Raw genomic sequence first — 25345 nt, forward strand, 5'->3', positions numbered from 1 at the left:
TCAGACATCCCTTCAGTTGCACCTCTCAGCACATTAACTTCCAAAAGTCTCTCTTTCGTACGCCTATCAATTAACATGTAATCCAATAGTGCTCTCCGGCCATATCTCCTACTTACATACATATACTCATGTATATCTCTCTTTTTAAACCAATATTCCCAATCACCAGTTCTTTTTCAGCACATAAATCTACAAGCTCTTCACCATTTCCATTTACAACACTGAACACCCCATGTACACCAGATTTTTCCCTCAACTGCCGCGTTACTCACCTTTGCATTCAAATCACCCATCACTGTAACCTGGTCTCGTTCATCAAAACTACAAACACATTCACTCCGTTGCTCCCAAAACACTTGCCTCTCATGATCTTTCTTCTCATGCCCAGGTGCATATGCACCAATAATCACCCATCTCCCTCCATCCACTTTCAGTTTTACCTATATCAATTTAGAGTTTACTTTCTTACACTCTGTCACATACTCCCACTATCTATATATACTCTTTATATTTATTTTTTATTTATTATACTTTGTTGCTGTCTCCCACGTTAGCGAGATTGTGCAAGGAAACAGACGAATGAATGGCCCAACCCACCGACATACCTATGTATATACATACACGTCCACACACGCACATATAATTACCTATACATATCAACGTATACATATATATACACACACACATATACATATATACACATGTACATATTTCATACTGTCTGCCCTTATTCATTCCCGTTGCCACCCCACCACACATGAAATGAAAACCCCCTCCCCCGCATATGTGCGAGGTAGCGCTAGGAAAAGACAACAAAGGTCACATTCGTTCACACTCAGTCTCTAGCTGTCATGTACAGTGCACCGAAACGACAGCTCCCTTTCCACATCCAGGCCCCACAAAACTTTCCATGGTTTACCTCAGATGCTTCACATTCCCTGGTTCAATCCATTGACAGCATGTTGACCACGGCATACCACATCGTTCCAATTCACTCTATTCCCTGCACGCCTTTCACCCTCCTGCATGTTCAGGCCCCAATCACTCAAAATGTTTTTCACTCCATCTTTCCACCGCCAATTTGGTCTCCCACTTCTCCTTGTTCCCTCCACCTCTGACACTTATATCCTATTTGTCAATCTTTCCTCACTCATTCTCTCCATGTGACCAAACCATTTCAAAACACCCTTTTCTGCCCTCTCAACCACACATTTGGATGTTAATGTTCTGAGAGGTGCAACATGAGGATGTCTGATCATTATCTTGTGGAGGCGAAGGTGAAGATTTGTAGAGGTTTTCAGAAAAGAAGAGAGAATGTTGGGGTGAAGTGAATGGTGAGAGTAAGTGAGCTTGGGAAGGAGACATGTGTGAGGAAGTACCAGGAGAGACTGAGTACAGAATGGAAAAAGGTGAGAACAAAGGATGTAAGAGGAGTGGGGGAGAAATGGTATGTATTTAGGGAAGCAGTGATGGCTTGTGCAAAAAGATGCTTGTGGCATGAGAAGCGTGGGAGGTGGGCAGATTAGAAAGGGTAGTGAGTGGTGGGATAAAGAAGTAAGATTATTAGTGAAAGAGAAGAGAGAGGCATTTGGATACTTTTTGCAGGGAAATAATGCAAATGAGTGGGAGATGTATAAATGAAAGAGGCAGGAAGTCAAGAGAAAGGTGCTCGAGGTGAAAAGTATCAAGTGAAAAGGTGAAGAGGTGAAAAGTGAAGAGTATCATTAAATTTTAGGGAGAATAAAAAGATATTTTGGAAGGGGGTAAATAAAGTGTGTAAGACAAAGGAACAAATGGGAACATCAGTGAAGGGGGCTAGTGGGGAGGTGATAACAAGTAGGGGTGATGTGAGAAGGAGATGGAGTGACTATTTAGAAGGTTTGTTGATGTAAGGTGTTTTTTTATCGAGGTGGTGTGCAAAGTGAGGGGGTTAGGAAGAATGATTTGGTAAACAGAAAAGCGGTAGTAAAAGCTTTGAGGAAGATGAAAGCCAGCAAGGCAGTGGGTTTGAATGGTATTGCAGTGGAATTTATTAAAAAAAGGGATGACTGTATTGTTGACTGGTTGGTAAGATTATTTAATGTATGTATGACTCATGGTGAGGTGCCTGAGGATTGGCGAAGTGCTTGCATGGTGCCATTGTACAAAGGCAAAGGGGATAAAAGTGATTGCTCAAATTACAGAGGTATCAGTTTGTTGAGTATTCGTGGGAAATTATATGGGAGGGTATTGATTGAGAGGGTGAAGGCATGTACAGAGCATCAGATTGGGGAAAGCAGTGTGGTTTCAGAAGTGGTAGAGGATGTGTGGATCAGGTGTTTGCTTTGAAGAAAGTACGTGAGAAAAACTAAGAAAAGCAAGTAGATTTGTGTGTAGCATTTATGGATCTGGAGAAGGCATATGATAGAGTTGATATAGATGCTCTGTGGAAGGTATTAAGAATATATGGTGTGGAAGGCAAATTGTTAGAAGCAGTGAAAAGTTTTTATCGAGGATGTAAGTCATGTGTACGAGTATGAAGAGAAGAAAGTGATTGGTTCTCAGTGAATGTTGGTTTGCGGCAGGGGTGTGTGATGTCTCCATGGTTGTTTAATTTGTTTTTGGATGGGGTTGTTAGGGAGGTGAATGCAAGAGTTTTGGAAAGAGGGGCAAGTATGCAGTCTGTTGTGGATGAGAGAGCTTGGGAAGTGAGTCAGTTGTTGTTCGCTGATGATACGTCGCTGGTGGCTGATTCAGATAAGAAACTGCAGAAGCTGGTGATGAGTTTAGTAAAGTGTGTGTAAGAAGAAAGTTTAGAGTAAATGTGAATAAGAGCAAGGTTATGAGGTACGGTAGGGTTGAGGGACAAGTCAGTTGGGAGGTAAGTTTGAATGGAGAAAAACTGGAGGAAGTGAAGTGTTTTAGATATCTGGGAGTGGATTTGGCAGTGGATGGAACCATGGAAGCTGAAGTGAATCATAGGGTAGGGGAGGGATGAAAGTTCTGAGAGTGTTGAAAAATGTGTGGAAGTCGAGAACATTATCTTGGAAAGCAAAAATGGTTCTGTTTGAAGGAATAGTGGTTCCAACAGTGTTATATGGTTGTGAGGCGTGGGCTATAGATAGGGTTGTGTGAAGGAGGGTTGATGTGCTGGAAATGAGATGTTTGAGTACAATATGTGGTGTGAGGTGGTTTGATCGAGTATGTAATGAAAGGGTAAGAGAGATGTGTTGTAATAAAAAGAGTGTGGTTGAGAGAGCAACAAAGTATGTTTTGAAATGGTTTGATCACTTGGAGATGAGTGAGGAAAGATTGACAAAGACGATATATGTGTCAGAGGTGGAGGGAACGAGGAGAAGTGGGAGACCAAATTGGAGGTGGAGTGATGGAGTGAATAAGATTTTGAGTGAATGGGACCTGAACATGCAGGAGGGTGAAAGGCGTGCAAGAAAGTGAGTGAATTAGAATGATGTGGTGTACCGGGGTTGACGTGCTGTAAGTGGATTGAATCAGGGCATGTGAAGCATCTGGGGTAAACCATCGAAAGTTTTGTGGGGCTTGGATGTGGGAAGGGAGCTGTGGTTTCGGTGCATTATGCCTGACAGCGAGAGACTGTGAACGAATGTGGCCTTTGTTTTCTTTTACTAGCACTACCTCACGCACATGTGGGGGGGGGGGGTTGTCATTACATGTTTGGCATGGTGGCAACAGGAATGAATAAGGGCAGACAGTATGAATTATGTACATGTGTATATATGTATATATCTGTGTGTGTATATATATATATATATGTATACGTTGACATGTATAGGTATGTATATGTGCGTGTGTGGATGTGTATGTATATACATGTGTATGTGCTTGGGTTGGGCCATTCTTTCATCTGTTTCCTTGCACTACCTCGCTAATGCGGGAGACAGTGACAAAGTATAATTAGATATATATGTCTGTGTATGTTAATGTGCTGAGAGGTGCAACTGGAGGGATGTCTGATCATTATCTTGTGGAGGCTAAGGTGAAGATTTGTATGGGTTTTCAGAAAAGAAGAGTGAATGTTGGGGTGAAGAGGGTGGTGAGAGTAAGTGAGCTTGGGAAGGAGACTTGTGTGAGGAAGTACCAGGAGAGACTGAGTACAGAATGGAAAAAGGTGAGAACAATGGAAGTAAGGGGAGTGGGGGAGGAATGGGATGTATTTAGGGAATCAGTGATGGATTGCGCAAAAGATGCTTGTGGCATGAGAAGAGTGGGAGGTGGGTTGATTAGAAAGGGTAGTGAGTGGTGGGATGAAGAAGTAAGATTATTAGTGAAAGAGAAGAGAGAGGCATTTGGACGATTTTTGCAGGGAAAAAATGCAATTGTGTGGGAGATGTATAAAAGAAAGAGACAGGAGGTCAAGAGAAAGGTGCAAGAGGTGAAAAAGAGGGCAAATGAGAGTTGGGGTGAGAGAGTATCATTAAATTTTAGGGAGAATAAAAAGATGTTCTGGAAGGAGGTAAATAAAGTGCGTAAGACAAGGGAGCAAATGGGAACTTCAGTGAAGGGCACAAATGGGGAGGTGATAACAAGTAGTGGTGATATGAGAAGGAGATGGAGTGAGTATTTTGAAGGTTTGTTGAATGTGTTTGATGATAGAGTGGCAGATATAGGGTGTTTTGGTCGAGGTGGTGTGCAAAGTGAGAGGGTTATGGAAAATGATTTGGTAAACAGAGAAGAGGTAGTAAAAGCTTTGCGGAAGATGAAAGCCGGCAAGGCAGCAGGTTTGGATGGTATTGCAGTGGAATTTATTAAAAAAGGGGGTGACTGTATTATTGACTGGTTGGTAAGGTTATTTAATGTATGTATGACTCATGGTGAGGTGCCTGAGGATTGGCGGAATGCGTGCATAGTGCCATTGTACAAAGGCAAAGGGGATAAGAGTGAGTGCTCAAATTACAGAGGTATAAGTTTGTTGAGTATTCCTGGTAAATTATATGGGAGGGTATTGATTGAGAGGGTGAAGGCATGTACAGAGCATCAGATTGGGGAAGAGCAGTGTGGTTTCAGAAGTGGTAGAGGATGTGTGGATCAGGTGTTTGCTTTGAAGAATGTATGTGAGAAATACTTAGAAAAGCAAATGGATTTGTATGTAGCATTTATGGATCTGGAGAAGGCATATGATAGAGTTGATAGAGATGCTCTGTGGAAGGTATTAAGAATATATGGTGTGGGAGGCAAGTTGTTAGAAGCAGTGAAAAGTTTTTATCGAGGATGTAAGGCATGTGTACGTGTAGGAAGAGAGGAAAGTGATTGGTTCTCAGTGAATGTAGGTTTGCGGCAAGGATGTGTGATGTCTCCATGGTTGTTTAATTTGTTTATGGATGGGGTTGTTAGGGAGGTGAATGCAAGAGTTTTGGAAAGAGGGGCAAGTATGAAGTCTGTTGTGGATGAGAGAGCTTGGGAAGTGAGTCAGTTGTTGTTCGCTGATGATACAGCACTGGTGGCTGATTCATGTGAGAAACTGCAGAAGCTGGTGACTGAGTTTGGTAAAGTGTGTGAAAGAAGAAAGTTAAGAGTAAATGTGAATAAGAGCAAGGTAATTAGGTACAGTAGGGTTGAGGGTCAAGTCAATTGGGAGGTAAGTTTGAATGGAGGAAAACTGGAGGAAGTGAAGTGTTTTAGATATCTGGGAGTGGATCTGGCAGCGGATGGAACCATGGAAGCGGAAGTGGATCATAGGGTGGGGGAGGGGGCGAAAATCCTGGGAGCCTTGAAGAATGTGTGGAAGTCGAGAACATTATCTCGGAAAGCAAAAATGGGTATGTTTGAAGGAATAGTGGTTCCAACAATGTTGTATGGTTGCGAGGCATGGGCTATGGATAGAGTTGTGCGCAGGAGGATGGATGTGCTGGAAATGAGATGTTTGAGGACAATGTGTGGTGTGAGGTGGTTTGATCGAGTAAGTAATGTAAGGGTAAGAGAGATGTGTGGAAATAAAAAGAGTGTGGTTGAGAGAGCAGAAGAGGGTGTTTTGAAATGGTTTGGGCACATGGAGAGAATGAGTGAGGAAAGATTGACCAAGAGGATATATGTGTCGGAGGTGGAGGGAACGAGGATAAGTGGGAGACCAAATTGGAGGTGGAAAGATGGAGTGAAAAAGATTTTGTGTGATCGGGGCCTGAACATGCAGGAGGGTGAAAGGAGGGCAAGGAATAGAATGAATTGGATCGATGTGGTATATCGGGGTTGACGTGCTGTCAGTGGATTGAATTAGGGCATGTGAAGCGTCTGGTGTAAACCATGGAAAGCTGTGTAGGTATGTATATTTGCGTGTGTGGACGTATGTATATACATGTGTATTGGGGTGGGTTGGGCCATTTCTTTCGTGTGTTTCCTTGCGCTACCTCGCAAATGCGGGAGACCGACAAAGCAAAAAAAAAAAAAAAAATGTCTGTATGTATATGTTGAAGTGTATATGTATATACGTGTGTGTGTTTGGGCATTAATGTATATACATGTGTATGTTGGTGGGTCGGGCCATTCCTCATCTGTTTCTTTGCACATCCTCGCTGATGCGGGAGACAGCGATTAAGTATAATATTTATTTATTTATGTATGTATTTATTTACTCACTATTTGCGCATGTCGAACTTGCTCTATATGTAAAAATTTACAGTTGATGGTAGTTTCATGAAAATTATAAACATTAATACCTTAGAAACTGTTTCTTCAATTCTGAAATTCTTCTATAGTGGGAGTGTAAATCTGTGATGATCGTTGGGCATCCGAGATGTACTTTTCTCCAACTGTGGCCAGCAATGTCACTTGCTTCCCTCATAGATGCTTCCTGTGACTAGGTGGTTCGAAAAGTGGCAGGAAAATTTAATGTGTCAATTGATGTGCACTGCAGTCACCTATGCTCGCTTTGTATAATATGCACTGCATCTATAAGTGTTATTGTATAATATGCACTGCATCTTTAAGTGTTGAGGTATATACTGTATATTTCTCCATGGTGCTATTGCCACTGTTTAATTGAAGCAGTTGCTATTTATTTGAGCTATGAGGTATAAGACCCCTGTTTTCTTCCTAATTTGCATAAGGAGTCTTTTCACAGTGGAAAACACTATAGCCCCAGCACCATTGAGTTGGAGTGGAGAGAGGGTTTTAGAAAAAATTGAGACATCTAGAAGAGATACCAGAATACTAAAAGGTCTTGATTTATACAGGGCTCAAGGTCGTGATGAAATTTCCCATAAATAATGAAGATATGTTCAGATAGAGTAGATGAAATTTTCCATAAGTAATGAAGATATGCTAAAATAAACTAGGCAGAATGGAGACTGGGGAGAGGCACTGACCCAATGACCAGTGCTATTGATGAGTGTGGGCAATAAGGTTCTGGAAAAGATAATCAGACAGCAAGTAAATGACTTTCTACTGGGGAAAGATTACTTGAAGGTGAGACAACATGATGTTAGAGAAGACAAGGTTTTAAAGGAGTGTACAGGAAAATTTGCCATACCAGCATGTGAGAGAACATACTAGGATGAGAGGAAATGATACATAATTCCTAGATCTTATCTTTATTCATGATTGCATTTTTATCAGTAAATTTTAGGGAGAATAAAAAGATGTTCTGGAAGGAGGTAAATAGGGTGCGTAAGACAAGGGAGCAAATGGGAACTTCAGTGAAGGGCGTAAATGGGGAGGTGATAACAAGTAGTGGTGATGTGAGAAGGAGATGGAATGAGTATTTTGAAGGTTTGTTGAATGTGTCTGATGACAGAGTGGCAGATATAGGGTGTTTTGGTCGAAGTGGTGTGCAAAGTGAGAGGGTTAGGGAAAATGATTTGGTAAACAGAGAAGAGGTAGTAAAAGCTTTGCGGAAGATGAAAGCCGGCAAGGCAGCAGGTTTGGATGGTATTGCAGTGGAATTTATTAAAAAAGGGGGTGACTGTATTGTTGACTGGTTGGTAAGGTTATTTAATGTATGTATGACTCATGGTGAGGTGCCTGAGGATTGGCGGAATGCGTGCATAGTGCCATTGTACAAAGGCAAAGGGGATAAGAGTGAGTGCTCAAATTACAGAGGTATAAGTTTGTTGAGTATTCCTGGTAAATTATATGGGAGGGTATTGATTGAGAGGGTGAAGGCATGTACAGAGCATCAGATTGGGGAAGAGCAGTGCGGTTTCAGAAGTGGTAGAGGATGTGTGGATCAGGTGTTTGCTTTGAAGAATGTATGTGAGAAATACTTAGAAAAGCAAATGGATTTGTATGTAGCATTTATGGATCTGGAGAAGGCATATGATAGAGTTGATAGAGATGCTCTGTGGAAGGTATTAAGAATATATGGTGTGGGAGGCAAGTTGTTAGAAGCAGTGAAAAGTTTTTATCGAGGATGTAAGGCATGTGTACGTGTAGGAAGAGAGGAAAGTGATTGGTTCTCAGTGAATGTAGGTTTGCGGCAGGGGTGTGTGATGTCTCCATGGTTGTTTAATTTGTTTATGGATGGGGTTGTTAGGGAGGTAAATGCAAGAGTCCTGGAAAGAGGGGCAAGTATGAAGTCTGTTGTGGATGAGAGAGCGTGGGAAGTGAGTCAGTTGTTGTTCGCTGATGATACAGCGCTGGTGGCTGATTCATGTGAGAAACTGCAGAAGCTGGTGACTGAGTTTGGTAAAGTGTGTGGAAGAAGAAAGTTAAGAGTAAATGTGAATAAGAGCAAGGTTATTAGGTACAGTAGGGGTGAGGGTCAAGTCAATTGGGAGGTGAGTTTGAATGGAGAAAAACTGGAGGAAGTGAAGTGTTTTAGATATCTGGGAGTGGATCTGTCAGCGGATGGAACCATGGAAGCGGAAGTGGATCATAGGGTGGGGGAGGGGGCGAAAATTTTGGGAGCCTTGAAAAATGTGTGGAAGTCGAGAACATTATCTCGGAAAGCAAAAATGGGTATGTTTGAAGGAATAGTGGTTCCAACAATGTTGTATGGTTGCGAGGCGTGGGCTATGGATAGAGTTGTGCGCAGGAGGATGGACGTGCTGGAAATGAGATGTTTGAGGACAATGTGTGGTGTGAGGTGGTTTGATCGAGTAAGTAACGTAAGGGTAAGAGAGATGTGTGGAAATAAAAAGAGCGTGGTTGAGAGAGCAGAAGAGGGTGTTTTTAAGTCGTTTGGGCACATGGAGAGAATGAGTGAGGAAAGATTGACCAAGAGGATATATGTGTCGGAGGTGGAGGGAACGAGGAGAAGAGGGAGACCAAATTGGAGGTGGAAAGATGGAGTGAAAAAGATTTTGTGTGATCGGGGCCTGAACATGCAGGAGGGTGAAAGGAGGGCAAGGAATAGAGTGAATTGGAGCGATGTGGTATACAGGGGTTGACGTGCTGTCAGTGGATTGAGTCGGGGCATGTGAAGCGTCTGGGGTAAACCATGGAAAGCTGTGTAGGTATGTATATTTGCGTGTGTGGACGTGTGTATGTACATGTGTATGGGGGGGGGGTTGGGCCATTTCTTTCGTCTGTTTCCTTGCGCTACCTCGCAAACGCGGGAGACAGCGACAAAGTATAAAAAAAAAAAAAAAAAAAAAAAAAATTTATTGAGGATATCATATATGAAACACTTGTTAGAAAAAGTGATCATGAAATACTTCAGTTTGAGTATGTAGTAAATGAGAAAGTTGAGGGAGCAAAGGTTGGTCAAGACATAAAGAGGAAATATAATCTTGGAGACTGTAGAACTTGACAGGTTTTATGATAACATAATTGGGAAAAGGAGTTAAGTAACCAGGAAACTGAATATGGTGGTGAAAATTTTGTAAAATTTACAATATTGGGTGAGAATGTGGATACCTTTAGCCTGAAATATAGAGGGAAGGTTAAGAAAGAGGGAAGAGTGGTTCAGTAAAAGATTTAATAAAGGATGTAATAAAGCAAAGAAGCTTTTGAGATGTGCTGTGACAAAGATATTGGTGGTACTCCAGTCAGTCAGCAAGAAATGAGTAAAATAGGATAAGAAAAGGAGGAACAAGGAAGCTTTGAAAATGATATTGTTGATGAGTCAGGAGAAATCCAAAGCTTTCCCATAAACTGATCAATAGTAAATTGTACTTAAAGAGCAGCTAATCAGTCTTAGGGAGGCAGAGGGAAGAGTTGTAAAGGATGATATTTGGATGATTGAAGAGTTAAGTAAAAGTTTCAAAGTGATTTCACACTAGAGGACACTATAATCCCATCACCAGTGAGATGGAATATGGAGGAGGTTTTACAAAACATTGTGATATCTAAAAAAGTTATTATTAGAATCCTAAAGGATTCTGATGAAAATTCACCACGTGTGCTAAGATGTGTGCGGATGCACTTGACATTTCCTTCAGCAGTATTGTCTAAGATGTTCCTGGCAAAAGGCCAAGTGTCAAGGGAGTGGAAAAGGGCAAAAGTCACACCTGTTCATAGAAAAAGGGGACCAGGAAGAGGCATTGATCTACATGTTGGTCTCACATATGAGTATGGTCTGTGAGGTGCTGGGAAAGGTCATTAGAAAGCAGATGTACTACATCCTTTGGAGAAGAAATTACCATATGAGGGACAACATGGTTTCAGGGAGAGAAGGGCATGCATAATGTACCTCTTCAAATTTCTGCCTGACAGTTAGCTCAGTCTTGGACAAAAGAGAAGGTTAGATGGATTGTTTGTATCTAGACTGTTAGAGAGCACTTGACACTGTACCAATTGGTAGTTTGATTAAGAAGTTGGATCATTAAGCACCAATAAAGGGGAGCCACCTTCAATAGATAGAAGATTATCTTAGAGGAAGGGAACAAAGATTGCACTTTTTAGGAACCTTGTCTAAATGGGACCATTATTCTTGATTAATGTGAATGATTTGCCAGAAAGTATGGACTGCTATCTGTATATGTTTGCAAATGATGCAAAGGTCATAAGGAAAGTGAATAGCATGGAAGATTTCATGATGTTACAAGGGGATCTTTATGGAGTCCAAAATTTGTTTGATACATAGTTGTTGAAACTGAACAAATGTAAAGTAATGAGGAAGGGTCACAGTGATAGGCCTTAATATAAATATAATTGAGCAGAAAATAAGCAGGAGGATCTGTGTGTCATGGAACTGTGAGTTGACATTTCCCTGACCTGCTACCAAGTTAGGAGAATTGTTGAGGAGACCAACTGTCAACTGGGAAATATTAAAGTTGCATTCAAGTCCATGGATAAGGAAGTATTCAACAAGTAGAATACAGCTTGGGTTATATGGATATGAAAATGGGATGTGATGAAATTAGTGAGATAGTTGGTAAATGGAGAGTGCCTGGAGTAAATGAGAATGGAAGCTATCTTGTGGATGTTTGTGCTGAGAGGGTTTATTCCTTGCAAGATGATCCACAGATATAGATGGATGAGGAATAACTAACGAGAAAAGCAAAAAGCTTTGATTGACTATGTGGCAGTGGATGAAAGATAGAGAAAGGCTGTGCTGGATGCTAGAGTTGTGAGAGGATTCTTTGGAAACTCTGACCATTTCGCAGATCTTGTGGAGATAAGGATCTGGGAGAAATGAGGGTATGGTGTAAGGAAGAATGGAGAGGTAAAAGTGTTGGCAAGTGAGAAGATGAATCAGGAAGAATACAGTGAGGAGCCTGAAAGGAATGTAAGTGAATGCTTAGATGTAAGTGCAGTGAATGTAGGAATGCAGTTATGTATTGATAATGTGTTTAAAATGTTTAGAGAAATATTATTAAAGGTTGTAGAATCAGTAGTTGGATACAAGGTAGTGAGATACAGGAATAAAAAGGGCAATGCATGATGGACAGAAGGGATTAGAAATGCTGTGGAAAAGAAGAAAAAGGCATATGGTAGATTGTTCAGAAGGAATGTACCAGTGGAAGTTCAGCAAAGGAGGAGGAGAGAATTCAAGATATGTAAGTGGAATGTTAAGAAGCTGATAGAGGAACACAAAGAAAGAGGAGATGAAGATTTTGGAAGAAAGTTAAGTGAAAAGTTTTGGGATAATGAGAGACTATGCTGGAAGGAGGTGAAAAAGGAAAGAGGTGGATGTAAGAGTGGAAATGTTGATGTAAGTAAAGAATGGGAATTCCTGAATCAGAAGGAGGAAGTGAAAGATAGAAAGAATATTTTGAAGAACTGATGAATTTAGGAGAAGGGAAGGCATAGATCTGAAGGAGGGAAGGAAGAGGATACAAGTGCAGGGGTCTTTTGCAAGAAGGGAGGTATGGAGGGCAATAATGAGGCTGAAGGTAGGAAAGGCACCTGAAGTGGATGGGATTAAAGCTGAAATTCTGAAGTATGGAGGAGAAACTGTGATAGAGTGGATGCATCTTATATGTAGTTTAGCATGGAAACACTGGGTTGTGCCTGATGATTGGATGAAAGCTATTATTGCTCCTTTATTCCAATGAAAAGGTGCTAAGGATGTATGTAGCAGTTATAGAGGAATAATTCTGTCAAGTATACCAGGAAAAGTGTATGCAAGAATATTAATTGACAGAGTGTGGAAAGTGACTGAATGCAGAATAAGAGAAGAGCAAGGGGATTTTAGGAAAGGTTGGGGATGCTTGGATCAGATTTTTGTTATAAAGATGACTGTGGAAAAGTATTCAGGAAAAGGTAAGAAGTTGTATGCAGCTTGTATGGATCTGGAGAAAGCATATGACAGAGTTGAGTGGAATGCTTTGTGGGATGTGTGAAGGATATATGTTATAGGGGACAATTGTTATTTGGTATAAAAGCCTTCTTTATAGGAACAAATGGATGTGTAAGAGTAGCTGGAGAGCTGAGCGAAAGTTTTGGGATACGTGAAGGTGTGAGATGGGGCTGTGTGATGTCACTGTGGCTTTTTGATATATCTATGGATGGAAAGCAAAACTAGGGAAAAAGGGTGCAGAGATGGAGTGAGGTGGTAAGATATGGTGGCTAGTGGCAAGCCTGTTTGCAGGTAATACTGTGTTGTTGGTGGAGAGTGAAGAGGAGTTGCAGAATGTAAGTGTGCTTTATGATGTGTGTAAGTGTAGGAGATTGAAGTTAAATGCAAATAAAAGTAAAGTAATGGTGTTTGAAAGAAAAGAGTGAAAGTATAGATTTTGTAAAGCCATAGATAATGAAAGAAACTAGATTGTGCTGTGGATATGGTGGAAAAAGACTGCAAGAAGTGAGGGAATTTAAGTATCTGGAAGCTGTCATAGGTAAATATGATGATATAGAAGGGGAAAGATAAGGGAGAGAGCAGTGCATGGTAGAAGAATCATTGGATCCCTTAATAGAATAATGAAGGGTAGAGATGTAAGTATGGCAGTGAAGAGAGGATTAGGGAAAGCATCGTCCTCCCAACCCTGATCTATGCAACTGAAACATGGACGTGGAATGAGACTCAGAGGTCAAGAATCCAGGCTATGGAAATTAGCTATTTGAGAAGAGCATGTGGTGAGACTAAATAGAATGAAGAAAGAAATAAAAGGGTGTATTAGAGATATGGTGTGGCAAGGAATGCAAAAGGAGTGAATTGGGGAGTGGTAGAATGGGTGAAATGTAATACTTTGAGGTAGCTTAGAGATGTGGAAAGAATGCAAGACTGGGAGTTTACAAGGTGAGTGCATGATAGTACAATTAGAGGGGGTGGTGTGAGTGGAAGACCACCTTGTGACATGAGCTAATAGGGTGGAGGAACACTGGAGTTAGAGAAACAGAGGAAGAATGCGTGGAATGGTGTGTGTGAGGGAGGCTTGTAAGGACAGGGATAAGTGGAGACTTTTGCTGTGGCCACCCGCTGATGGTAGTTCCTGGAGGGAATAGGTGTCAAAGCTATAGATAGATTGACAGATTCTTATGTTTAGTCACTGCATCTGCGAAAGCACAAAAGAACTCAGAGAGTCTTTAAGGTGTAGAGAAGAAAAGCAAAGATGGTATTAGAATTAAGAGAACACAGTTACAGGGGAAGGTTAGAAACCTCAGATTTGTCCACTATGAAAGACATTGGGTGAGGGGTGGCCTGATCACATCCTTTAAGTTTTTACAAAAAATTGATGAATATTTAGGGAGCAGTTGTTCAAGAGATTTAGGAATAGAACAGCCTGAAAACACATGAAATGAAGTAAGAAACCATATGAAAAAGATGAGGAAGTGGTTTTATAGTATAAGAGAGATGCTTGAATGGAATGGAGTGAATGAATAAGACTGCAAAATTTAAACTTAGTAAGTTTACGATGATAATGGTAAATATATGGGGCCTCATGAGTTTAAAACTCCCTCTGTTTACGATGATGATGGTAAATATATGGGGCCTCATGAGTTTAAAACTCCCTCTCTATACTTTATCAAAAGGTAATTTCATAAGGGCTTTTGTGGACTACACCTGTTAGGGGTTATTCTGTGAGAGAAAATTCACCATCGACAAAGTTGTTTCGTTGGATTTACGATCTTGTCAAAGAATTACTCACTCCAAAGGAGTTCACCCCTTTTGCTGCTTCTAATTTTAGAATAGTCTTGAATCTGCAGGAATGTTTGAAGAAGTGGTCTCAGGGGTATATAATAATGATATTTATGTGATTACTGTACAGTACATGTTTTATGGTTACTTTGCAGGTGATACACTATAAAAGTTAAGCATACTGCATGCACATGTATGTATTTTCTATATATTTTACTTTTTTATTTACAAACCTTTTATTAAGCAAATAAATGAAAAAAGTCTGTCACTTAAACAATAATTACAATTTTATCCCCAAAGTTCATAATACTCCATGAATTGTTTATTCTAAAACAAGATTTTTAGTTAGCTTGTGTTTTATTTGTGAATAGAGAATGGGGACTTGTGTAATACACACCTTTTATAATGAGTTATGTGGTTGTCTGAGGCATGTGGTATTATTTTCAGCAATGGTACAAGATGGCAGTAACATCTGTGGGTAAGTGGTGGAATCAAACATTAGCTGGGAATTCCTATGAAGGCTGAAACCCTTACGTTTCAGTTGACACCATATATTGATAGTGAACTTGTTCAGTTTAAGTGTTAAGGTGTCTAATGAACAGTGCATCAGCCAATCCATAAGGGTGAATGATTGAGGAATCAGTATGGACCTACAAATGCTCAGTGATACATTATGACCTCTTAAGCAGTTCCATTGATATCCTTTGGGGTGTGTTTTAGTTGTGCCAGTTCTTACAAGTGTCTTGTCTGCTATGAAAATAAAGGGTCCTAGTTTGACTCAACTTTTTTATAGTAATCATAATCAGTTGAGGAGTCTGCCAATCATACAGCAAGAATCCAATGTAATTTTCAGAGGAAGATTTATCATCACTTTTGTTTCCCAGTCAGTAATTTACTTCATTTGGATTAGCTGATATACTCAGCTGGTTTCTCTTTATTTTCTGGGGAACAAATAATTGGACTGCACATTGTGACTGAACTGCTAGTTCCCAAGGGATATGATTCATCATTAATTTGAGCACCTTCCTAGGAAAACTTTGTTGGTACAGTTAAGTGTTATGCCAAGGCAATGCAGGTCAGGAGTGGCATCTTGAGTAAACAAGCCTCTATCCCTTTCAGAATCATCAGAGGGCTTTTTTAAGAAATATTTTGTATTTTGAGCTGTGGCACAGATATAAGATCCTGCCAGAGACATAACTTGGATAGTCCTGCATCCTTGATGTTGTGGATGGATGCCTTGTAGTGGTAGGGGGTCTCCATATCAGATCATAAAATGTGTACTTTTCATAGGAAGAACAAAAGTCTTTGCATGTCAGCTATTGGAGCTGTAGGTTCATGATTCCTAATATTTGAAGGGTGCAGGATTCTGTTTCTCATAGATGGCACTGTGGTGTTCAAGTTCCTGATGAACTTGTAAATTCTGTAATAGAATAATCCTACTAAGGTTGAATGCCTGTGTCTTTAGGCTTCATATCCAAGCATTTGTGTATATGCACAGCAGCTCTGTTAAGATTGACTCCTTGATGATGTGTGTACAGGGAAAGATGAGTTTCCAAAGGTTCCTTCATTGGCATTTGCTTCTTCTTTTTTCCACAAAGACCACACTGTGTTGCCAACTCATGTTTTTCTGATAAATGCCATGATCTTGCACTGCATAGCTTTAAAGCAAATTATTCTCATTTCTCAAGTCAGTTTACCAAAGAAAGCTTTCCAGACTAATTGAGTTAGGAGATTTCATGAATCCTGTCACCCTAGATGGGAGAGAAAACCTTGTTTCCAAAAACCTTTTCAGCCTCCCAGATTCTTCTTAGGTGATATCTCAAGTTTTGTATGCCACTTTATTTTGGTTCATGAACACAACTTCGAACTTATGAGTCTTAGAAGAATTTACGCACTGAAATTTGCAGACTTTGATAGCCTTAGCTTCAATGAGCATTAGCATGATCTTCTTACATGTAATTTTGTCTTTCTTTTTAAGACTATCACTCAACTTGGATCCCCCATCAATCTTTCCTTGAAGATCTCAGTTCTTAATAGGCTTAGAAGTTCTCTGTTTTAGAGATCTATCATTGTGTCATGAGTAAACAAAACTTATGATGCTACAAGTGCCCTATGGAATCTATATTTTGGTGTTTAGTTATTTTACCTCCTTAAGGCCTTAGTTTTTCATGTCTATATATTTAGGGTACAGCTGCTTTCTCTCTGCAATTGAGGATAAGTTTCCTTTCTACAGTTGAGGATAAGATTTCTTTCTACAGATGAGGATAAGTTATTGCAAGTCCCATCTTGTTGCAAACAGAGGATTTTTCTTGGGCATTATACCACCCCAGTGGTTTATTTGAAGGTTTCTTGATAGCCTTTGTTGCTAAGAGAATGGTTAGATAGATACTTGCGAGAGGGAACTTTCCCTTATGGCTCATGAGATCTTCCTTTTGGTCCATGAAATCTCAATGTTTAGTGAGATCACCTTAGATTCAGAAAGCATCTCATTTAGGACAAAGAAACGTGATTTTTAAACCAGTTCTGCTTGTATGTTAGAGGCCATGAGTTTGGGAAGACAGCCTTCTGTTTTGGCCTTTGTGAGGAGCCTTCCTTAGGGGAAATTAGCTTAGAGGCCTTTGATAATCCTCAAACATGTCAAGGGTCCATCTGGTGTGATCAAACACAGGCTTGCTACTTTCAGGCCAGATGGGTCCTCACATGCCAGAGATGACTTTAACTTAAGGTAATGTTTTTGATTATTTTCCTCTTTATGCAAAGTTTTACTCTAAATCTCCTCCTCCATTATAACATATTCTTGCAGCTCATGGAACAGACTGACCCTGGAGGGCAGTGTAAGTTATGAAGTGAAAAATCTAAAAAGTTACCTTAAAAGAATTCTGAATGTCTTCTATTTACGAATCACTTTGGTTCATGCACTTGCAACAGTATAGAAGATGGTCAAAACACCTTATTGAAAAATGGCCCACTTGAATAAAACTGGCCATCCATGCCCTTGTAAATCCTAAGAACAGACTTCATAGGATATTTTTTTTAGTGTTTTGAAATCTGCATCCTGTGTTCACAAAAGACTAGTTCTGTTGCCTCACCAAAGAGTTAATGAGGGTGAGAGGAATATACCTCTCCATATAGGAAGGGCAGTTAAAAGGTTTCCAGTCTCCAGAAATCCAAGTTGTCTCTCAAGGCTTATGGGACACTACCCTGGAAAGGAAACATTTTTCACACTTCAAAAATGAAATCTTTGTTATCTTCCAAGAATACAGAAGTGAGTCTTTAAACCAAAACTTTTTCTTCTTGGATACTATAAGTTATTAGATATAATCCCAATTAATATTTTTTCATATTCTTTACATTTTAGCCTCTAATGTATTAAAGAATAATCACAATGAAATAAGAATAATTCAGTTTTCTTACTTTCTTTATCTATGAAGATAAAATCACATTTCTTTGAGACTTGAGTTTCATATTGGCAATTTGAGCCATTCCCAGTTTGTACTAATTGTATTGATTGAGAAGAGCTCATGACAACCAAAACTGTATTGGAACAATAGAATTCAAGTGTTCAGTAATTATGGTTTCATCTTAACTCTTAAAGGTGTTCATTTAGATTTCCCTCTGCTTTTCTCTATAGGTGGATTCTAAGTCTTACAACAGTTTTCCAACACATGGCAACACAAAGACTTATCGGCATCACATGCAAGATATGAAAATTCGTAAATACTATGATTTGAAACATGTGGCGCAGATGAGGGTGGCCATAACCAATGTGATGGAAGCAACACTGGAGTCAGCTTTCCAGCTCATCCTACAGTTGTATATAGTTGGCACTCGTTACACTGAGCTGGATAAGGTAAAGCATAGATAAAAAACAAAGTTCTTCATATACTAATTATAACTAATTACCAAGAGGTAAACATTGTTTTGGTGTATTGATCAAAGAAAATGGAAGTATGAGAGATAATGTAGGAAAAATTGAGTGATGTGAGGAAGATTAGTTATGATACCTACAGTGACATGAAAGGAGAAAGTAATGGAGGTGTGTGAGAGGGGAGCAAATACAGATGAATGTGTCTTACACATATTTTCTTACTTAATGACAAAGCATGTGAGCTTTAAAATGAGCACTTGTTTACAGACATCCAAACACCACTTTACATCCGAAAATAGTGTTTATGTGCTCAGATTTACCTTCTTCAGCCACTGTAAGATCTGTCAGGATAGGTAATTAGTACTCATTCTTCGATCCAACACTACATCAACCTGTCAGAGCCTAACAAATTTTTGGTTTAGTGATGGGTCAGTATCTCTCATTCACCAATTTCATCATTAATTTTTTGATACATCCACTGTGTGGCCTGTTGACCATTGCTTGTTATTTTACCGTTTTTCACCTTATGACCTCTGCCCCCAACCTTCAAAGATGTTAGATCTGTATTCTTTTCCTCTATCCATGTTTCATGACATAGATTTTGATTCCTTTGTTTTGTCTCCACATCATTGCAGTTCATCAAGTCAACTAGATCATTAGTATATCATGTGGTGTAGATGCTTATGTTTTCATTGTAACTGTAGTTAACTGATAATTGGTTATTACTACTGTAATTAACCTCCCCTCCTTGTATTTTAACTTTCTAAAAGGAGAAACAGAAGGAGTCATGCGGGGAGTGCTCATCCTCCTTGAAGGCTCAGATTGGGGTGTCTAAATGTGTGTGGATGAAACCAAGATGAGAAAAAAGGAGAGGTAGGTAGTAGGTTTGAGTAAAGGAACCTGGATGTTTTGGCTCTGAGTGAAACGAAGTTCAAGGATAAAGGGGAAGAGTGGTTTGAGAATGTTTTGGTAGTAAAGTCAAGGGTTGGTGAGAGGACAAGAGCAAAGTAAGGAGTAGCACTACTCCTGAAACAGGAGTGGTGGGAGTATGTGATAGAGTGTAAGAAAGTGAACTCTGGATTGATATGGGTAAAACTGAAAGTGGATGGAGAGAGATGGATGATTATTGGTGCCTATACACCTGGGCATTAGAAGAAAGATCATGAGAGGCAATTGTTTTGGGAGCAGTTGAGTGAGTGTGTTAGTAGTTTTGATGCAGGAGACCAGGTTATAGTGATGGGTGATTTGAATGCAAAGGTGAGTAATGTGGCAGTTGAGGGAATAATTGGTATACATGGGGTGTTCAGTGTTGTAAATGGAAATGGTGAAGAGCTTGTAGATTTGTGTGCTGAGAAAGGACTGGTGATTGGGAATACCTGGTTTAAAAAGAGATATAAATAAGTATACGTATGTAAGTAGGAGAGATGGCCAGAGAGCGTTAATGGATTACATGTTAATTGATAGATGCGTGAAAGAGAGACTTTTGGAGGTGCAACTGGAGGGATATCTGATCATTATCTTGTGGAGGTGAAGATGAAGATTTGTAGAGGTTTTCAGAAAAGAAGAGAGAATGTTGGGGTGAACAGAGTGGTGAAAGTAAGTGAGCTTGGGAAGGAGACTTGTGTGAGGAAGAACCAGGAGAGACTGAGTGCAGAATGGAAAAAGGTGAGAGCAAAAGAGGTAAGGGGAGTGGGGGAGGAATGGGATGTATTTAGGGAAGCAGTGATGGCTTGTGCAAAAGATGCTTGTGGCATGAGAAGTGTGGGAGGTGGGCAGATTAGAAAGGGTAGTGAGAGGTGGGATGAAGAAGTAAGATTATTAGTGAGAGAGAAGAGAGAAGCATTTGGACGAGTTTTGCAGGGAAATACTGCAAATGACTGGGAGACGTATAAAAGAAAGAGGCAGGAGGGCAAGAGAAACGTGCAAGAGGTGAAAATGAGGGCAAATGAGAGTTAGGGTGAGAGAGGATCATTAGATTTTAGGGAGAATAAAAAGATGTTTTGGAAGGAGGTAAATGAAGTGTGTAAGACAAGAGAACAAATGGGAACATCGGTGTAGGGGGCTAATGGGGAGGTAATAACAAGTAGTGGTGATGTGAGAAGGAGATGGAGTGAGTATTTTGAAGGTTTGTTGAATGTGTTAGATGATAGAGTGGCAGGTATAGAGTGTTTTGGTCGAGGTGGTGTGCGAAGTGAGAGTCAGGGAGAATGATTTGGTAAACAGAGAAGAGGTAGTGAAAGCTTTGCGGAAGATGAAAGCCGGCAAGGCGGTGGGTTTGGATTGTATTGCAGTGGAATTTATTTACAAAGGGGGTGACTGTTGTTGACTGGTTGGTGAGGATATTCAGTGTATGTATGACTCATGGTGAAGTGCCTGAGGATTGGCAGAATGCATGCATAGTGCCATTGTACAAAGGCAAAGGGGATAAAGGTGAGTGTTCGAATTACAGAGGTATAAGTTTGTTGAGTATTCCTGGTAAATTATATGGAAGGATATTGATTGAGAGGGTGAAGGCATGTACAGACCATCAGATTGGGGAAGAGCATTGTGGTTTCAGAAGTAGTAGAGGATGTGTGGATCAGGTGTTTGCTTTGAAGAATGTATGTGAGAAATACTTAGAAAAGCAAATGGATTTGTATGTAGCATTTATGGATCTGGAGAAAGCATATGATAGAGTTGATAGAGATGCTCTGTGGAAGGTGTTAAGATATATGGTGTGGTAGGCAAGTCGCTGGAAGCAGTGAAAAGTTTTTATCGAGGATGTAAGGCATGTGTATGAGTAGGAAGAGAAGTGATTGGTTCTCAGTGAATGTCAGTTTGCAGCAGGGGTGCGTGATGTCTCCATGGTTGTTTAACTTGTTTATGGATGGGGTTGTTAGGGAGGTGAATGCAAGAGTTTTGGAGAGATGGGGAAATGTGCAGTCTGTTGTAGATGAGAGGGTTTGGGAAATGAGTCAGTTGTTGTTCGCTGATGATACAGCGCTGGTGGCTGATTCAGATCAGAAACTGCAGAAGCTGGTGACTGAGTTTGGTAAAGTGTGTGAAAGAAGAAAGGTGAAAGTAAATGCGAATAAGAGCATGGTTACTAGGTAGAGTAGGGTTGAGGGACAAGTCAACTGGGAGGTAAGTTTGAATGGAGAAAAACTGGAGGAAATGAAGTGTTTTATATATCTAGGAGTGGATTTAGCAGTGGATTGAACCATGGAAGCAGAAGTGAGTCACAGGGTGGGGGAGGGGGCGAAGGTTCTGGGAGCGTTGAAAAATATGTGGAAGGTGAGAACATTATCTCGGAAAGTAAAAATGGGTAAATTTGAAGGAATAGTGGCTCCAACAATGTTATATGGTTGCAAAGTTCGGGCTATAGATAGAGTTGTGCGGAGGGTGGATGTGTTGGAAATGAGATGTTTGAGGACAATATGTGGTGTGAGGTGGTTTGATTGAGTAAGTAATGAAAGGGTAAGAGAGATGTGTGGTAATAAAATGAGTGTGGTTAAGAGAGCAGAAGAGGTTGTATTGAAATGTTTTGGTTACATGAAGAGAATGAGTGAGGAAAGGTTGACAAAGAGGATATATGTGTCAGAGGTGGAGGGAACGAGGAGAAGTGGGAGACCTAATTGGAGGTGGAAAGATGGAATGAAAAAGATTTTGAGCGATTAGGGCTTGAACATGCAGGAGCGTGAAAGGCATGCAAGGAATAGAGTGAATTGGTATGATGTGGTATACCGTGGTCGACATGCTATCATTGGATTGAACCAGGGCATGTGAAGCATCTGGGGTAAAGCATGGAAAGTTTTATGGGGCCTGGATGTGGAAAGGGAGCTGTGGTTTCAGTGCATTATACATGACAGCTAGAGACTGAGTGTGAATAAATGTGGCCTTTGTTGTCTTTTCCTAGTTCTACCTCATGCGCATGCGGGGGGAGTGGGTTGTCATTTCATGTGTGGTGGGGTGGCGATGGGAATGATAAAGGCAGCAAGTATGAATTATGTACATGTGAGTATATGTCTGTGTATGTATATATTCCTCTCTTCCTACACGTATACATGCCTTACATCCTCGATAAAAACTTTTCACTGCTTCTAACAACTTGCCTCCCACACCATATATTCTTAATACCTTCCACAGAGCATCTCTATCAACTCTATCATATGCCTTCTCCAGATCCATAAATGCTACATACAAATCCATTTGCTTTTCTAAGTATTTCTCACATACATTCTTCAAAGCAAACACCTGATCCACACATCCTCTACCACTTCTGAAACCACACTACTCTTCCCCAATCTGATGGTCTGTACATGCCTTCACCCTCTCAATCAATACCCTCCCATATAATTTACCAGGAATACTCAACAAACTTATGCCTCTGTAATTTGAGCACTCACTCTTATCTCCTTTGCCTTTGTACAATGGCACTATGCATGCATTCTGCCAATCCTCAGGCACCTCACCATGAGTCATACATACATTAAATAACCTTACCAACCAGTCAATAATACAGTCACCCCCTTTTTTAATAAATTCCACTGCAATACCATCCAAACCTGCTGCCTTGCCGTCTTTCATCTTCCGCAAAGCTTTTACTACCTCTTCTCTGTTTACCAAATCATTTTCCCTAACCCTCTCACTTTACACACCACCTCGACTGGTTCTCAGTGAATGTAGGTTTGCGGCAGGGGTGTGTGATGTCTCCATGGTTGTTTAATTTGTTTATGGATGGGGTTGTTAGGGAGGTGAATGCAAGAGTTTTGGAAAGAGGGGCAAGTATGAAGTCTGTTGGGGATGAGAGAGCTTGGGAAGTGAGTCAGTTGTTGTTCGCTGATGATACAGCGCTGGTGGCTGATTCATGTGAGAAACTGCAGAAGCTGGTGACTGAGTTTGGTAAAGTGTGTGAAAGAAGAAAGTTAAGAGTAAATGTGAATAAGAGCAAGGTTATTAGGTACAGTAGGGTTGAGGGTCAAGTCAATTGGGAGGTAAGTTTGAATGGAGCAAAACTGGAGGAAGTAAAGTGTTTTAGATATCTGGGAGTGGAATTGGCAGCGGATGGAACCATGGAAGCGGAAGTGGATCATAGGGTGGGGGAGGGGGCGAAAATCCTGGGAGCCTTGAAGAATGTGTGGAAGTAGAGAACATTATCTCGGAAAGCAAAAATGGGTATGTTTGAAGGAATAGTGGTTCCAACAAAGTTGTATGGTTGCGAGGCGTGGGCTATGGATAGAGTTGTGCGCAGGAGGATGGATGTGCTGGAAATGAGATGTTTGAGGACAATGTGTGGTGTGAGGTAGTTTGATCGAGTAAGTAACGTAATGGTAAGAGAGATATGTGGAAATAAAAAGAGCGTGGTTGAGAGAGCAGAAGAGGGTGTTTTGAAATGGTTTGGGCACATGGAGAGAATGAGTGAGGAAAGATTGACCATGAGGGTATATGTGTCGGAGGTGGAGGGAACGAGGAGAAGTGGGAGACCAAATTGGAGGTGGAAAGATGGAGTGAAAAAGATTTTGTGTGATCGGGGCCAGAACATGCAGGAGGGTGAAAGGAGGGCAAGGAATAGAGTGAATTGGATCGATGTGGTATACCGGGATTGACGTGCTGTCAGTGGATTGAATCAGGGCATGTGAAGCGTCTGGGGTAAACCATGGAAAGCTTTGTAGGTATGTATATTTGTGTGTGTGGACGTATGTATATACATGTGTATGGGGGTGGGTTGGGCCATTTCTTTCGTGTGTTTCCTTGCGCTACCTCGCAAGCGCGGGAGACAGCGACAAAGAAAAAAAATAAAGGTATATATATGTATACGTTGAAATGTATAGGTATCCATGTGTGCGTGTGTGGACGTGTATGTATATACATTTGTATGTGGGTGAGTTGGGCCATTCTTTCGTCTGTTTCCTTGCGCTTCCTCACTATCACGGGAGACAGCAACAAAGTATAGTATAATAGATGAATAATATACTACTGTGCTTGTTTGAGGGGAGTAATTTGGATATTCTAGCTCTGAATGAAATAAAGCTAATGGGAAAGGGGAAGGAATGAGATGTTGATGTCTTAGGGGTAACTTCAAGTGTAAGTGTTGGGGCAAGAGTAAAGGAAGGACTAGTTCTCTTCCTGAAGGAGTTGTGGAATGTAAAAAGGTGTAAGGAAGTGAGCCCCAGATTGATGCTGGAAATAATGGGAGGGGATTGTGAGAGGTAGGTGAATATTAGCACTTATGCACTTGGAATTGAGAAATCTGTGGAAGAGAGGTGAGTGATTAAAGGGGACCTGAGTGAGTGTGTCAGCAGATTTGGTGCCAGGGAGAGAGCATTAGTGATGTGTGATTTTAATGTGAGAGTGGGTAATGTGTCAGTTGTAGAAAGTCCTTGTGTTGAGTCATTTATCATTTTTTCATCATTAAGGCAAAGTTAGTCATACTGTAAGGATGCCCTATGCAAATCAATTTCAGTTGGTTTTAGTATAAGACTCTGTGGACCTTTGAGATAAGCTTTTCTGATCTCTCTTTATAAGAAGACTGGTTGTCTCTCTTTTTTCCTCGAAATGGGAGTTATCAAAAGTCCCAGTCTTGTTACAGTCACACCATTTTTTTGAGATATGGCATCTATATGTCTCATTCACCCTCCTCTCTTCCCTCTTGTACACATGCCCTGCTCTCTTGATGGAAATTCCTCTCCCTTTCAGATAGCTCTCCTTCCACACCTTATATTCATATTACCTCCCAAGAAGCATCTATATTAACTGAATTATATGCTTTTACCAGATGCATAAATGCCTCATACAAATCCTCTTTCTAAAAGTATTTCACATGCATATTCTTCATAGTAAACATTTGATTTACACATACTCATCTATGCCTGAAGCCTCATTCTTCCTTCCCAATCTTATGCTCTGTTCATGCTGCCACTCCGTCATATGAATTTCCAGGTACTGTGAATAAACTTTTACGTCTGTGATGCAGAAATTCACTTTTGTCCAGTTTTATAGTGGCGCTCTACAGGCATTCCACCAGTCGTCAGGCACCTTACCACAAGCCATACGTACATTGAAAATCCTAACTAACTATTCAGCAG

General features: G+C 40.5%; 1 protein-coding gene across 1 annotated transcript in view; it reads left to right on the forward strand.

The window, feature by feature from the left end:
* The window catches only part of LOC139751368 (uncharacterized), a 186078-nt gene that overhangs the window by 131723 nt on the left and 29010 nt on the right, over nucleotides 1-25345 (forward strand). The window contains exon 7 of the mRNA XM_071666734.1: nucleotides 18045-18263. Within this exon, the coding sequence (XP_071522835.1) occupies nucleotides 18045-18263 (219 nt within the window). The remainder of the gene's footprint in view (nucleotides 1-18044; nucleotides 18264-25345) is intronic.

Source organism: Panulirus ornatus, chromosome 11 (genome assembly GCF_036320965.1).
Source record: "Panulirus ornatus isolate Po-2019 chromosome 11, ASM3632096v1, whole genome shotgun sequence".
NCBI classification, from domain to species: Eukaryota; Metazoa; Arthropoda; class Malacostraca; order Decapoda; family Palinuridae; genus Panulirus; species Panulirus ornatus.